At 40.1% G+C, this 17,803-nt stretch overlaps 1 protein-coding gene across 1 annotated transcript in view; it reads right to left on the minus strand.

Moving 5' to 3' along the window:
- The window catches only part of grin2ba (glutamate receptor, ionotropic, N-methyl D-aspartate 2B, genome duplicate a), a 139,744-nt gene extending 127,877 nt beyond the window's left edge, over positions 1-11,867 (minus strand). The window contains exon 1 of the mRNA XM_061700278.1: positions 11,821-11,867. Coding sequence (XP_061556262.1) covers positions 11,821-11,847 — 27 coding nt within the window. The 5' untranslated portion in view covers positions 11,848-11,867. The remainder of the gene's footprint in view (positions 1-11,820) is intronic.
- Between the last annotated feature and the right edge of the window lie 5,936 nt (positions 11,868-17,803).

The raw sequence follows: 17,803 nt of genomic DNA on the forward strand, positions 1-17,803 counted from the left end.
GCAAATATAACTCGATGATGGCATTGACTGTGAGGGGTGGGTGGAGGGGGATACATGGAAAAGATCATCTGACTCCACCTCAGGTCAGGACTCCTCCAGCGCTTGCTCTATGCCTGTCGCCATGACAACGCAGAGGACTCCATTTGCAGCGCTACAGTCGTCAGAGACAATCACTCTGGTACCTTCAATTAACAAGCAATTATCATTCATGAGTTCGTGCAGAGCTGTAAATTTGCATTTCAGTTAGTCCTTTCTGTGACACACACTTTCGCTGATAGAATGCACAGTGTTATATTGCGGTTCATTGTTCGCAGTCCCCAATGCACTTTACAACCATTTAGAACAGTAAAACTCATGCAGAAGCTGCTGTTGGCCACAGCTCTTGCCCATACACTCACACACAGAATCGCCAACACCACACGGCACGCCACCAGGCCCTGTCTCTTAAAGGCACATGCATGTACTGTATCTGAAGCAGACAGATGTACAGTATTTCTTCAGGCTGTTCGTGTCAATTAAATTGGGTTTAAAAAGTGAGTTTTAAAGTTTAAATATGTTTAAAAATGGAAGGCTGAAACTACTAAAATGTTTATATATTGTCTTATATTATATTATAGAAAACATATTTTTACCTTTTGCGGTTGGGTCTGGAACATAACCCCGTGATATTTTCAGCTCTTTAGTGGCCCAGATGGCCCCATATTTCCATAGGACGGTGTCAATTGCACTACCCAAACATGCAAAGGTCATTAATACACAATAAAGAAAGGTGATGTGTTGTTGGTACTTCTAAGAGAAGCTTTTAATACACACAGTTTGTCATATAAATATATTCATAGACTGGGGTATTACTCATTGAATTGGACAGTATAGAGCTGCCACTGTTGCTGCCTGGAGACAGAGAGTGAAAAAGCAGAACTGCGTCCGTCCTCTGTTACCTCAGTTGCCTTTCCTGCTTTCATGATCACAATAAAAAAGTAGGTTTTCTTAGAACAGGTGCAAAAACAAACAAAACCCTTTTCTCGTAACACTGCTTTCACAGCTTCAAAAGGATGACGTAAGCTAATAACACATATCAGCAGTGATAATTAAAGGAGTGGCAGCATGTAGTGGTGTGCTTGGCTCCTCCTGGCTGTTTTATGTGATATAATGGTGGTGACCCCAGTGGCGCCGCACTCAGTATATTGAGTTATTATATTTATGCAACCGCTAAGCTCCTCGGCTATTTCACAATATTGCACTGTCAACCTTCAGCAGCTGTGCATGGCCAGAGCCTGCTGTGAATATTCTCCATTTCCTAAAATTGAACAGTGAAGGCGAGAGAGAAGTAGACAGAGTGAGACCGAGAGGGGAAGCGTCAGAGTGGAGGTGGGGATCAGAAGCGCGGCCTGTATATTTTATTCAGTGGCAGCGGACTACAATTCATAATCAACACCGCCTGATTCACAGTTTTAATTAAAAAGTAGCCTCATAGTGCCGGTGCTAAGGTCTTGATTTATGAAGACCTCACCACAGGCTCCCATCCACCACAGAGAGTGAGTCCACGGGGGGGGGGGGGGGTAGACGGGCAGGGACGGGAGCAGAAGGCACACTATAGCCATCACGCAGAGGTGAAATGTCTCGTTTCTCACAGCGAGGTGGTTGCTACTGTGAGCGGATAACTCCCAGTGTGAGTGTGTCAGAGTATGCACGCGAGCATATGTGGGGGGTCTGTCTGCGTTTGACGCTGACTAAATCAAGATGACCAATCTTATTGGTCACAGCAGGCACAATACACTGTATCTATCCATTTTCGATAGCATTTGTCCTAATTACGGTGGAGGGTAAATCCAGAACCCAGCATCTCTGAACTGTGAGGAAGGCAGGCTAACTGCTACGTCACCGTGCTACCAAGGCACAACCTAATGCTCGGTGGTGCCATGTGACTGACTGGTGTCCAGTACAGGGTGTAGTTTGCCTGGATGGATGGATGGATGGATGGTTTGCAGTGGAGTTGAACGCTACTGCATCATTGCGTCAACCCAACAAACCACTCACAGTGGTTATAAAATGAGAGTCTGTACTAGAGGCTGACACAGGATTGGATGTTGACTTCCGCTCCCTCCTTCACCCCTCCCAATCCCAAGTGTTTAAAAAAAATTCAACCTATCCCGAGTTTTGAAAAAAAATCCCACTCCCACAGAGATTGATCTCAATCCCGAGCTGAAATTTTACAGAATCCACTCAGTCATGGTTTCCACTCCCATCAACTTTGTAAGAACTTCCCCTTCACAGAGTAACAGAAAGACACCGTATCTTAAAGTGCCCCTGAAGGTTTGCCTACTGCAGAAACAACATGAGGAATTTGGACAGAAAATGCTCATGTAGTCAACGGTCAACTTGTGCTGCTGGACATAGTTTCCAATCTCTAATAGATTGTTTTTAACAGAGGAAGTAGCGATGATGTTTTAAGGCTGACTTGCCTCTTTACCCTCCATTGACTATTATGAGTCTATTAAAATGTGTTCAATGGAGCCTTTGAGTAACTCATTGATATGTTTGTTATCGCACAGTACAATTACAAAATACTCATGTTTTAACAATGTAGTCGTATAATGATAAAAAGCATGATTAGCACGACCTGTTTCGGTTAAATCAACTTTATTAAAATGGCAAGCGCAAGGAATGTTATCGCTTATTTTAAAGTATAAGAGTTTGAAACGACTCGCATAATTGAGCTCTCGGCAAAAAGAAACACATGACTATGGTGCCATCTAGGTGACCTACACTCAACATACACTTTATTAGCTGCACTTGCGTTATCGACTAAGATCCAATAAAATAGCTGTATACAAAATGTGCTTTATAAAGAGTAATAATTAAAAAAATTAGGAAACAGTGTTTCCTATTGTGGCTGTGGTTTTCAGTGAAAAACAGAGCTAATTGGTAATGTTTTGGTTACCTTATTTAGCTACATCAAAGTGGAAATCTGCAATCTGTGTCATTTGCTTTGTGTTGTTTTCCCTACAAAACTAAATCAGTTCACGTGTGTGCAGTTTCAGACACAAAAGAGGCGCCTGTTGTTTTGTCAGGTATCATTTTGCAAATTTACACAAAAAAAATAAACAACCTGCTGTTGCATGTTAGACATTGTGAGGGTCTTTAAACTCATCAGCCATTTTGAGAAGAAATGTAATGCTGTCACCATAAAGTGGCACGAATGACGTGTATACATTATTATATAAAATATATTTAGAAATGCTGATCACTACCTTTCACATTTAAAAAAGGCACTCAAAACATTTCCATAAGTTATGAAAACTTGTACTTTTCAAGAATCAATATTTGATGCAAAGAGGAACAATGGATTGGATGCAAAGAGATGGTTGAATGGTCACAAGACATATGCATCCTCCACCCGCAACTGTGCTGCGCAGTTTAACCAGTCAGACTGACAAAATTATCTATGCTGTATATCTTATCCCCTTCCTTTTTGTTTGCAAGTACACAACATGTTACTGTTTTTATACATGTTTGGCAAAACAAATGATTTTTCTATTTCTTTTGGTTTGATTATGTGCGTCTCTCTGCAGTGGAGTTACAACATATCATAGGTTTTGACAGTTTGCAGACGAAGACCCTCAGGAAAGCATTAGCTTCCCACTGGGAGTTCTTTACTTAAACTTCTGGCGGGTATTTTTCCTTAACGCAATCCAATCAATAACTTTTGTATTATGTGCTGGCGGAGTCCCAGCTAGGTCTTGGGGAGGCTTTTAGACACAGCGAGGCTGAGAGCCCGTAAGCGCACAGCAAAGGAGACTGCGGAGTTTGCTCTGCTTGGTTGAGGCCGCCTGAGCAAAGTGAGCATTAGCCCTGACATTTGAACGGCGCGGGGCCAGGAAACGCTTTCTGGCGTCCGGCTCGTCTCCTGCTCCCCTCGTACAAAAGCGAGCACTTGGGAATGGCCGAGGGTCAGTGCCCATGCTTGACCGTTTCATCTTCACCACATTACAAACAGCCTTCTCCTCTTCTCTGCGTTGCAGCACATGATGCACAACCATCAAATCCAACGCCAGACTGTGTGTGGATCGCACACCTCTTTCTAGAACACACTGATTTATTTGTCTAGAGCAGCTTTTATAATGGTGAAGAAAATGCTGCTTAGTCGAGCAGAGATGAAGAGAAATGCATTAGAACAGTCCTTAGTTGCACAGGCATTCATCAAATAGTACATTCCAAATCCCTTGCTAGGACACATAATTGAATTTTACTAAAATTAAAAGCTGTATCTGATAAATCAAGTATTATTATTATACTTTACCGTGCAAAAGACACCACTAGCTATCGTGTTTAAACAAACTTTTCCACAGCAGATATTTTGTCACACTAAAACAGTGAATCATAGGGACGATACACTATAAGTTATAACGTTGGGTTCCATTCTACTTAGTTTTTAGAGGAGCAGATTTTTGCAACCTTACATCCAACCATCTATTATTTAAACCGCATGTCCTCATTAGGTTTGCAGACTAGATGGAGTCTATCCCAGCTAACTTTGGGCGAACTCCCTGGATTGGTGGCCAGCCAATCGCCGTGCAAATATACAGTACGTAGACCAACAAAAACCTTTCACACACACCTATAGAATCAGAATCATCTTTATTTGCCAAGTATGTCCAAAAAAACACACAAGGAATTTGTCTCCGGTAGTTGGAGCCGCTCTCGTACGACAACAGACAGTCGATTGACAGAGAACAGTTATGAGACATAAAGACATTGACCAAAAAAACAAAAAAAAAAAAAAAAAAAACAGTCACTGAGCAATAAAGGGTTGCTAGTTGTCTGGTAATGCCGGTACCTTTTTTTTTTTTTTTTTTGGACAATTGTGCAAAATATGCAGAGTCCTCTAGCACTTAGAGCAGTTCGAGTGACTAGTATTGCAATAGTCCGGTGCAATGACCATTGTGCAAAGGGCGCCGAGACTTCAAGAAGTGTATGCAGTTTAAAGTGACGAGTAGTGCGATCATCTGGGACAATGTTGGTTGTGCAAATGTTATAGATACTCCTCAATCAGTGTGCAAGTGGAGCAGATGCTACTCTGGCATGAGTGGCCAGTATTGGTCAACAACATATATGCAAATAGTGCAGCGTGGCGAGACTACTTCAGTGAGTGCACGAGTAATATATAAATGTAGTCTTCAAACAACTAAATATGCATGTCTGTGGACTGTGAAAGGAAACTGGACTACCCAGAGAAAACCCACGTGCGCAACACGTAAATGCAACACAGGAAGGCTGGAGCTGGGATTGGAACCCAAAACCTCAGAACCGTGAGGCAGACGTGCTAACCACCATTTCACCATGCTGCCCACAACTCAGTGTTCATGACTCAACAATGAAGAGCTTGGGCAAAAATGGCATCCGTGGCAGAAGGCGAAAACCACTGCTGACCAGAAAGTACATAAAGTCTAGTCTTCCTTTTGCATCCATTTTCTGAGCCGCTTCTCCTCACTAGGGTCGCGGGCATGCTGGAGCCTATCCCAGCTGTCATCGGGCAGGAGGCGGGGTACACCCTGAACTGGTTGCCAGCCAATCACAGGGCACATACAAACAGACAACCATTCACACTCACAGTCATGCCTACGGGCAATTTAGAGTCTCCAAATAATGCATGTTTATGGGATGTGGGAGGAAACCGGAGTGCCCGGAGAAAACCCACGCAGGCACGGGGAGAACATGCAAACTCCACACAGTCGGGGCCGGGGATTGAACCCGGGTCCTCAGAAGTGTGAGGCTGATGCTCTAACCAGTCGGCCACCGTGCCGCCCTTCCTTTTGCAAAAAAATCAAATTAAATTAAAAGGAAAAAAAAGATTCCCAAGACTGTTGGGAGAATATTCTATGGACTGACGAAATGAAAGGTTTTTTTGGAAGGTGTGTGGCATAAAATGTAACACAGTATTTCAGAAAAAGAACACCATACGAACAGTCAAACACAGTGGTGGTAGAGTGATTGTCTGGGGCTGTGTTACTCCTTCAGGACCTGGATGATTTGCTGTGATTGACGGAACCATAAATTCTGCTCTTTACCAGAAAATTCTGAGGGAGAATATTCAGCCATGAGTTCGTGACCTCAAGCTGAAGTGCACTTGGGTTCTGCAGCAGGACAACGATTCAAAACACACTAGCAAGTCAACTTATGAATGGCTTCAAAAAAATAAATAAATAAAGGTTTCAGAGTAGTCAATATTCGGACTTGAATCCGATTCAAATGCTGATTCAAATCCCGATTAAAAAGGTTGTTCATGCTCAAAAACCCTCTGCTATCACTGTATTAAAACAATTCTCCAAGGAAGGGTGTGTCAAAATATCTCCACAGAGATGTGAAAGATTCATTGCCAGTTATAGACAATGCTTGATTTCAGTTCTTGCTGCTGAGGATGGCCCAACCAGTTATTAGGTTTTGGGGGCCATTACTTTTTCACAGCGGCTCAGGTAGCTTTGAATAGTTTTTTTCCCCTTCATAAATAAAATCATTCAAAAACTGAATTTTATGTTTACTTGGGTTATCCATATCTGATATTTATATTTGTTTGATGATACGCTTAAGTGGAGAAACTATGCAAAAAATAATAATTTGAGAACAGGGCAAATACGTTTTCATGACACTTACCATTCATTAATTGCAGACCAGACATGTTCAGGTTGAGCCAGAATGTCTGTATAAATAAATGTACATTTTCTCAGAATAATACAAATTGATTTATTGATTTCTTTGGGAAAAAGTGCTATTCAATATGTTGCCCTGTGAATTGACTAGCTGGAGTTAAAAAAAAAAAAAAAAAAAACATAACAGGACCTGATTTTTCCTCCCTACAGCATCTGAAGACATGCCAGGGAAGAGCAGATGCCACCTAAGTGCATGTTGAAAGTGCTACGCTCAGCTAAAGATTGACTCTGCGGGCTGTTTTACGTGTGACTTATGTTACTCCTCATCTACTGGAGACAAGGATGAGTGAAGCTCTATTGATCTGCTGTTTTGTAGCCCAATCAATGCCACACACAAAGATCCCTGCCATGGTTGAAGGTCTAGCTCAAACATGTAATCTTACTGTCCATATTCAATTATTATGGAGCAATAGTGTCACTTTGAGATAAACAAGTACCAGATACTTAGTCACCCACTATGATTGCACCGTCACATCTTACACGCTCATTCAATTACAAGATAATTGAACATCAGTGCAGCCCAGATTGAGCAATATGACTGGAGTGCATTCCAGAGAAATGTGCCAGGCAGAGTTTGCTGTGCCTGAAAGTTTCTTTGAATAGTTATTAATTTAATGAGATATGCCCACACTGCTACAATACTTATTTTTTCCCCATGTGGTGACAAAAAGAAAACAAGCACATCAGATGTTATTGTCTTTCTGACAAACGAACAAGTGCACTCACTCTCTGGGCCATCTTGTACTCCCCATCCCCTAGAAACAACCACTGAAACACGTCTATGATCCCTTTTCCTCATATGAAGCCCCAGGCTCTTAAATTACCTCCAATTTAGGAGGACATGGGAGCAAAGAGAGAAAACAAGCTGTTCCCTTTGCTTCGTCTAAATGAAGTATGACGTCTGTTTAAAAATTCTCTCAAAACCAGCACTCTCAGCATTAGAAGGCAACGCTGGACTAAAGACAGGTTATCAAAAGATGACAAAATACTCACGATAAATACTTATCCCAAGGTTCTCATTCCAGATAAAAATTGAGTATTTAAGGTATATTACTCAAACTGGGTATGAATGATGACGCATAATTTACTGTTAAGTGGATTCTGTGTAAAAAATGAGCAGCGGCCTCAGTTAATGAAGTGAATGACATGATGAAGAGCCAAAATCCTATTACTGTTACAGGAAAGTTGAACATTTTTAAATATCAGGGTAACGTGGCTCCATTTTAACCATGTCCTCAGCACTTTGTGTAGTATTTGTTTCTTCTGAACCTGAGAAATGGGCACAATTCTGTGGACTTCTAGTTGGACTGCAGAACAATTTAATTACACACAAAGCCTAAATTGTCTGTACCCTTGTGTTAAAAAAAAATTACAATGATCACTGAAATTTAAACTGCCAAAGGAAATAAACTAGTGAAAATAAGGCATCGCTTTTTAATTGTGGCCTAAAAGATATTTTTTTCTTTTTTGCCCACTCTTAAGTCAATCACTGCAATCAAATGATTTCAGTGACTCTCAAAGAGACTTGTGCACCTGTCAGCGGGTATTTTGGCCCAGTCCTCACAAGCAAACTGCCTTCTCCAGGAGGCATGTGTTTGCTCTTTGGCTATATGATTTCCAAAATAACACAGAATCCGGTCTCAAAATCTTTGTAAGAAGTTATATCATCATGTGAAAAAGCAAAGAAACCAGCCCGGATGTCAGGCACAAGTTAGTCATTAAAGTGAATGATATGATAATGATATACTGACATTTCCGAGAATTTCACAGTTTTGAGAACAGCCACATAATGTGCCATCACAAAGCATAAAGAAACAAAATCTGTCAAAAATGAACCTGGCTGTGATTGCAAATGAAAGACCTCCAAAACGTCGGAAATAAAAATAATCAGATGTCGACAAGAATCCCCTGATCTCAACAATGATGATTGTTGCTCACCTGAACTTGATGTTTGTTGCTGCACTAGATTTGTTTAACATAAGACTGTTGTGAGGTGTATTCAGTCATCATGTGGTGTGTGAAAAACCACATGAGAACCTACTTAAAGATTGCCTGAGAAAATGTGAAACATTTGGATGGGTTTTGTAAAACGGATGAAACCAAATTTGAGATAATTAGGCATATGGACGTTGCCTTCGTTTAGCAAAAGAAGGGCAAGGCCTTCCCTCAGTGAACCATGGTGCTTGAAGCATTATGCTGTTTTACTGCTTCAGGCACAGGGAACCTTGTTCGGGTGCATGGGACTATGAAAAATGGTAGATTATGTTAATCTTTAGGAGAATAAGATTAAGAAGACTCCTGACTGTCTAGTTTATGTTGTGGCTGGCTTTTACAACAAGACAATGAAAATGACTTTTATCAACGTTGGTCCAGAACGGTTTGAAGGACACAAAATTAAGATTCTGGAGTGGCCTTTTCAGAGCCCAGCAATCAAGCCTACTGCGAATCTGTGGAGGGGGCTCAAAGTTAGGGTCAAGGCTGGCAGGCCAAGAGATTTGGATAATCTTGAACAATTTGCATAACGTGCCAATTGAGTTGGAAAGTACAATATTACATAGTTGTCTGTTTTTTATCAGAAACAGACTATAGCTAGAGATAGACTCCAGCACACCTGCGATTCTGGTGTGCATAAGATGGACAGAGAATGGATGGATAACACCACTTGCTATGGTCTTTTGCCATTTTCTTGTCATTTCCAACTTGAAAATACCTATTCAACAAAATCTTTATCTCAGAATTTGGCATGGGCTATGAATCATTTTGGGCTTAAGAGTATGCTTGTTTGCAAAACAATGTCTGTTAAAAAGGCAAACTAGCTCGCGCGAGACTTTTAGTTTGTTCGGGTCCAAATCATATTTCCCTCATTGCATGTGCGTCAGCCAACAATTACGGTGGCCTTTGGACATAAAGAGCATTTTGATGAAGCGCTCCATTCAAAAAGTATATAACTGGATCTCAGTAATAGAATCTGCATTTCAGCGGCAGCAGTAGTAATTAACAATTTGCAATATTGACTTAATGTGAGTCTGTGCCTCAGGTTTTATTAACTAAAGCAGGGATTCCCAAACGTTTTGTGTCCAGGCACCCCTAACAGGGGAGAAATTTTACCATGGACCCCCTCATTATCCTAACACCATTTAAACATAACTATCATGTGTATTACTAAATGCCATAGGAATTAAACAGTTACCTATTTTGGGGGGAAAAAAAGTCATATTATTACAATAAATTCATATTTTTAGGGCAAAAAGTTGTAATGTTATGGGAATAAGGTCACATTTTTTTTCAAGAAAAAAAATTATTTTTCCAAGATAAAGTTGTAATATAATATTAATGTCAATGTTCAAAGAGGAAACAAACTCTGATTTTACCAAGTGCCTTAAAAATGCAACTTTATTCTTAATATGACACCTTTTGTTATTTAAAATATTCTAGGGGAAAAAAACGCCTTTTGTTCTCCCAAAAAATAGGACTTCATTACTTTCGCAATGTGTTTTGTGTTAAAAAAAAAAAAAAAAGGCTATATTATAGCAAAAATGCCAGATTTATGTGCTACGTTACAATCATTTCGGCATTTTTAATTGGTCCAAAGCTCAGAAATGAGGAGTAATTAGTGGATTCTGTTTGTTTTATTGGTGCAACGGTCTCCATACGTCAGTATACACTTTCTTAAATAATACAACCTAATTTATCAACAATTATTTTCGAGACCACCGAGCTACGAGTCGCGGATCCCAGTTTGAGAACCCCTGAACTAAAAGGTTCTGCCTAAAATACTATAGGTATTTCTGTATATGTACGTGTGGTTTTGTGCTTATTTTTTCTGAATTAATTTGAGACATAACAACAGACCCTCTAATGTTTACAGAAAGGATTTTTATGATTAAGGATTAGTTTATTAATGTACTAATTGCAAAATTCAGATTGTAGAATTGCAACTACTTCAGTGCTTTATCTCGATTAGAATAACTCCATAGAGTGACACAATTTGGAGACTGTATAATCAGACTAAACTAAATGGTCTTAAATGACTTAAATCCAACCATTAGTACCAATTTTTCCTCAGAGGCTTGAGGATGACTTTGTTTATGCGATGCAACAGCGCAGTTAATTCATCTATATGGAAATGCTTCATGATTTAAAGCGGTTGGTTGTAGGCGAGGTGCAACGTCAGCAGTAGACGGTGGAGCTGTGTGACTTTCAGCTAATGACAGAGGGCCGAGGCAGAGACACTTCATTACCACGCCGTACCGTCCCCTGCAGCCGGCCAAGGCAGACGATTAAGTAAGTAATAGGAGAAAGTGTGCAACGGCAGCATTGGTGGTGTGTCCGTAGTGTGTGCAAAGTCCGACAACTCACATCCTCCCTTTTATAAAAAAGAGAGAGACAGCACAAGAAAAACTCTTGCTCCTCTGCAGAGGCTCAATCTCGTGTACGTTACATCTGGTTAATAGTGCATGAGAGGACACTAGAGAGAAGCATGTGTTGTAAAAATAAATGAATAAAAATAATAATGACAGAACAGAAAAGTGTCGCACCAAAGAGCAAGGGGATTAATGTGTGTGAAAATGAAACAAAAGCGCTGATGTGATAATGGCCGCTGTTGAACTCAATCTGCACAATTAGGTCCTGGACAAAAAAGAATGAAGTCTTATCACCCGAAACTTAATGTTTCTTTCTTTCGAACGCCAAATGAATTGAAGAACAAACACAGGCGGTGAAAGCGCCAACAAATACACATCTTAAAGGCTGCACACACAACAAATCCTTTAACTGCCTCATCAGTGGCTGAAGGGGTCATGCAAATGAAGGTGATGGTCGATAAGCGCTGGATCAGGTGAAGTAGCATTGATCAAAGTGCACACTGTGCGAAAAAGCAAGGATTAAACCACTCCTCTCTAAACTCCACCTTGAACCTTCATCCCAACCCTTAAGCAAACGGCGAGATACAGAAGCAAGAAGGCTGTGGGACTTTTAAACCATCCATCACTTAGCTTCACGGGAGTCACATGCATAGGAGAGCTGCAGACGTACAAACTGGATAGATAAGACGCACACTGCGGCGAGGCCACGACGCCTTAAAGAGACGCTCCACGTATCGCGTTTGTCTTACCTTGTGTTTTGTCGGCCAAACTCTCATCACCTCGTCTCAGAAGTAGCATGGTGGTGCAGCCTGGGCCTCTTCTCTCCCTCTCATAGCCTCAGACTGAGGGAGGCTGCACTACAATCAACACGAGAGAGGAGATGATTATTGATCACTGGCAGTTACCTTAAAAGCTCCATACTTGGGGAGCGCCATATAAAATTCTGCACTGTAAATGCACCATGAAGTTCTGGTATAAGCCATGACTTCTTTCCCCAGATTTAACCCCTGCGGCTAAACAAAGATGCAACTTAGTTGTGGATTTTTCTGATCTCAGGAGCATCGCCACTCTCATCTATTGTTTGACTTCTTGTTCATTTACCCAAAAATCCTGTTCACTGTTCATGAATTTATTGGATGAGCTCTATGTTTAAGCGTTAACGCTTCACATTTTGAAGCATCAGGATCGGTACTGAGACCAGCTGTGCTCAAGCTCACATCGTGACGAAATGCCTACAATGTTGAAGTTGAAGGCAATCGAGCAGTACGACTGATTAATGGGACTATCCTAAGGTTATGTACCTTATTCTTGTTGTGCATATTTTGTAGTGGCATTAGTAGTATTTTCACCTCTGATAGCCCAAGTAAACATAAGATATTGGTGATGGTGATTTTATTTATTAAAGGGGGAAAAAAACTATTTAAAGTTACTTGGCCCTATGTGAAAAAGTAATGGCCCCCTAAAGCTAATAACTGGTTGGGCCACCCTTAGCAGCAACAACTGAAATCAAGCGTTTTCGATTAACTGGCAATGAGTCTTTCACATCTCTGTCTTTTTTTGCCACCAGGGAAATTGTATAGGATACACTAACAATGATATTCAGTGATGGGGCTGTTCCATGGGGAATACTTCATGCATGAAACAAAAGTGGAAAAAAATTGCTGAGCACTACGTTTTTGTTAGCAGGGTATTTTCGTTCTCTCACGTAGCTGATTGAAATAACCAAAATCCATTACAGTTCTAGACCAGTGCCGAGTATGACCACAATAAGCATTTGTTAACACAAATCTAATTGTAGAATTATCATTATTACAAGCTTTATCAAGACAGATTTTTATTTATTTTTTTTACTCCGCTCATGTATTGATTTTATTAGACTGTGCAGGAATGCCTATTATTATGACCAGGATTTTTATTAGTATTGATCCTCATCTAAAATAATTATTATGAGACAAGAGCAATTAATGGGCCTAGTATTCAATCAGTCAGAAGTGTGATTTGTTATGTCATGTCACTGTGATTATGAATCAATATGTGAAGAAAGACTTGTTTCAATAAAGGGACACGTCTCATAAACTTGAATGAAACCATCTGTCAACATCATCGGCCAATTAATAGAAATATGTCTTTAATTAATGTTTGAAGGAGTAAATCAACCCTTTAATATTTTCAACTTTTTTAAGCAGCAGCACTTTATCTTCCTTCATGCTTAATTAAATGACACCTATATATCTCATTAGTATGCAGGCTTTAATTTAGCAAATATAACATTCCAAGAATGGAAGGGTGAGGAAGTTGCTGAGTAACATTTTAGAGTCCATTTGGAATGACGTGGCTGGTTTGGCTCAGAGAACTCACAGCAGTTTAAGGGGGAAAAGCAGCAATTTCAAGGTAAATGTACTCCACGGGAGCAGCTTCTTTTCGCTTCTCTTCGCTCCACCGAGCTGACGTCTGCCAGTCTCCTGTTTTAAAAGGGGAACAAGGAGGACGCAGGGTTACAAGGAGGTCATAGACGCTTTCAAGAGCCTTTAGTGCCTGCTGCAACATTTGACCTGCTGCCTGAAGATTTATTCACTGAGGAAGACTTAAAAATACACAAGTCAATTTGGTGATTTGGAAAAATGTCCCCATTGTGTTATTTAGTTTGAAATAAAATGAAAAACACTGCTGAAGGCCATTTTTATACAAGAAAGGAAAAAAAAGCAACGTTCAGCCTTAATCTGATTAACTGCATCTCATAACTACCTGTAGTAAAATCAGTGTGTGTGTGTGTGTGTGTGTGTGTGTGTGTGTGCGCGTGTGCGTGCGTGTGCATGTGTGTGAGTGTAGATTGTCAAAGGCAAAAACTGCTGAGCTGACTCAAAAAAGAGAAATCAGCCCAATCGGGTAAATTAAACATTTGCTCCAGAAGTACAGAAGCATTAAATTGTCTCCGCTTTCATCGCCAACAACCTCCAACACTATCCTAAAAAGTGGCTTCTATCAAATCTACTTATGCATAGCTCTCGTGCATGGGTGACAAATGAAAGGACAACATGATATATCTGAGGTGTTTCACCAGTAAGAGCTGCCAGGGGAGCTTGAACTCCCTTTAACATGCATTCTACAAGTCTGTGGATGTCTACCAAAGGGATCTTTCCTAATTTACATGCGAAGGAAAGCACATTCTAACAGCTTCTGACTGTGAAGGCCAAAGCATTTTATAAAAGTCCTTTTTGTCTCGTCCAAACATGCATTTCTCACGGTGACATTGTTATCCACGAAATGGAACGCTCTCATGAAAACAAAAAATTTTCTACGCTAAAAAAAAAAAAACATGCAAAGCAAAATCATGCACCTCTTTGGCTTCCTCGGTGCGGCTTGCAGCTCACTCAGTCAATTTGTAACTCGAGAGTTTTTCAAAAATTTACATCTGAAAAAAAATTAAATGCGTACATAAATACTGCTATACGTTTTGCAAACTATTTAAATATCGTTGTCTCGGGCGGAAGGAGGCCTTGCATCTCCAAAACCTCCAAGAACCACCCCCCCCCCCCCCCCCAAAAAACAAAATATAATAATAAATAAGATTTTTTGAACCATTAACATTGCATCATCCAAGAGAGCAAGCCATTTTCAACACTTTATATTGGTCAATACTTTGCAATAATATTCATAATAAATAACATACCCACGGGGGTCTGAACAATAGTATCGATTTATGAAAAGATTTGGACATAGTTTTCGTCCCAACGTCAGCGATATGGCAGCACAAACGAATGTATTGAGTTCTTAGTCATTTATATACGCAGCTAACGCCAGTTATGGTCTACTTCATCCATCCATCAACAAACAAATGCATCAAATCTAGACAATTGGACTCACCTTGTTTCACGTCTAAATTTTAGAGTTTCCCCATTTATGTCTCTGGTGGGTGTGTCTCCTAAATAGGGAGACTCCACACCTAAAATTTTGAACTGAAGAAGCCTTTTGGATTTGAAGTGTCTTCAACAAATAAAAGTCCAGTTGAATGAGAATCTACACTTCTTCTCCTGTCCTTGTCCCATCCCATCTTGTCCTGTCCCTCCCTCACAGTGTGTAGCACTACTGCCCCATACAGCACTCATATCTAATGTGTCAATGTTCTAAATATATAAGGATTTAGTTTTCTCAGCTTGTTTATAGTTAGTGCTTTGTCTTTTGTCTTCTTTTCTCACTCCCCCCTAGAAACTTTGTTCTGTTCGATAATACTAAGAAACCACAGCGGCAGCTTAAAAATTCCACTGTGACACAGTAAAATTGCTCCGGCATAAAAGGGATACAGATCCTCCATTCTGATTGACCTAACAGAAGAACAGGACAAAAAATAAAAAATAAATTAAAATATTCATTCATCCATCGACTATAGCGACTGTCCTCATTATGGTTGCGGGTGAGCTGGAGCCAATCCAATCTTCCTTTGGGCAAGAGGCGGGGTACACTCTGGATTGGTCACCAGACAATCGCACGGTAAAAATCATATAACCTTAAAATGTCTTTTTGACTGTATGACATTATTAATGCGTGGAATGTAGCTACCTCGTGTTTAGGTGTAACACAAATGGTGGGAATGTGACCCAAGCAGGAAATCTCATGTAGGTTACATTATTGTTCAATTTATTCGTGGATGGACACTGTTTTCAGTTGTGACACCTGGGTCACCTGCATAGGTGGGTAGTCACGCGCTACATTTACTCAGTAATTTATTTATTTTTTTTTTAATAAATTTTACTTGTCAGAAAGATTTTTGTGCAACATACATTTGACATTTTATGAGCTACATGCCGCTCGCTACTTTTATTTATCAATAACTGATTGCGTCGGCACGGCGGTCGACTGGTTGTTTGTTTGTATGTGCCCTGCGATTGGCTGGCGACCAGTTGAGGGTGTACCCCGCCTCCTGCCCGATGACAGCTGGGATAGGCTCCAGCACGCCCGCGACCCTAGTGAGGAGAAGCGGCTCAGAAAATGGATGGATGGAGGGTTTGGAATAACTGATTGCGCAATCTATTTGTTTTTGGTCAGTCAGCAAGACTTTCTCATCGGATGCAGTTTCACCAATCCAACGTTACAGAGGTGTGTAGATTTTTTTCTATCCACTGTAGTCTTGTTCCTATTTGTGTAATCTCTTCCTGGTTAGCCTATTGTGTTGTTTAACAAGTGGAAACGAAATAGTAGATGACCTTTTCTTGGAATTTAATTTGCCTTAATTTATGCTATTTTATGAAGATTTTATTCTGGGGGTTATTATTTTGTAAAGATTTTATTATGTTTTGGGTGAACTTTTTTTATTAGATGTTTATGCTCTGATATAAAATAAATCAGAAGTTACTCACCAGTTACTCCGTACAGTACTTGAGTGGTTATTCACTGAGTACTTTCTTACTCTTACTCAAATCATTATTTGAATGACTACTTTTTACTTTTGCTTGAGTCATATTTTTCTAACAGTACTATTAATTGAGTACAATATTTGGCTACTCCACCCACCTCTAGTCACCTGAAGAGATTTCCGAAAGGTGGAGCCCCTGAATTGGAGACATAGACAGTCCCCGGCTTTGTCCGACATTATAGGCCATTTTTCATCTTGACCAAACTAGTGAAGTTATGAGAGAACAACATTTACCATTAAAAAAAAAAAACACCTGCTCAAACTAAACACACACCCATATAGCACGTTTCCATTCGATTTGTAAACAGAGCACCCTGTAACACTGAACTGTAGTGCCTGATCAATTGGCTTTCTCTTCCCTCAGACACGTGTTTATCTATAAAACCATACAAACGCACGCTATCTTCACTCTATGCATACCACCACCTGCGCACACTGTTCCAGCAGTTTTATGAACCTTTTCGTTCCCAAAGTTCACACAATTTTTGGTTGAACTTCCTCTCTATTTTTAGGCCACAAACACTTGGAACACTGCAACAAATAAGAAAACCCAACTCATTCATCCCCATATCAGCGTTTAAAAAGATAGTGTACATGATCGCTGCATCTGTTTTTAGCCTGTTCTCAACCTTTCATTCACCATGTGCTATAATGTGACGTAATGTATTATCTATGTATATCACACTGTCCAGTTGGTTGTCTCTGTATTTGTATTTGGTTTTATTTTGGTTTGTTTTACTCTGCTGTCTACTGCCAGGTCAGTATTGCAAATGAGAATCTGTTCTCATTTGTCTTACCTGGATAAATGGGGGCGGGGCGGACCTTCTCAAATGATTGCCTCCACCAAGGTTTTAATTCATCACCTGCAAAGTCAGTGGGTGCACGGCTACAACCTCCAATCTAACAATCTAACAGTCGCAACAATCTGCAAGGTCCAGCATTTATCTGGATCCAAGGGAACAAAATGGAATTTACAACTATTTATATTGTGACTAAAGGCACAAGCTAGGCCAAATGAAATTATATTAATGCTTCTGACCCTGGACAAGTCATTCAAACGAGAGTTTTTTGTTGTTGTTTTTTTCCAATTACAGAACACTTTTTTAAATTTGCATTATTTCCATCAATACCATCTAAGTGAGCACTCTCACCAAACAAACATTACATTATAATACATTCAAAAATGTATTATAAAAATGTATCAAAACAATCAAAAAGAATAAAGACATGACTTTTTCAGTACAGATGATAATGTCATTTTGTAAAGATCATTCTGGAACGGGTCCTCTGACGTTTGTTTTTTTGTAACTATGCCAAATATA

Source organism: Phycodurus eques, chromosome 16 (genome assembly GCF_024500275.1).
Source record: "Phycodurus eques isolate BA_2022a chromosome 16, UOR_Pequ_1.1, whole genome shotgun sequence".
NCBI lineage: Eukaryota > Metazoa > Chordata > Actinopteri > Syngnathiformes > Syngnathidae > Phycodurus > Phycodurus eques.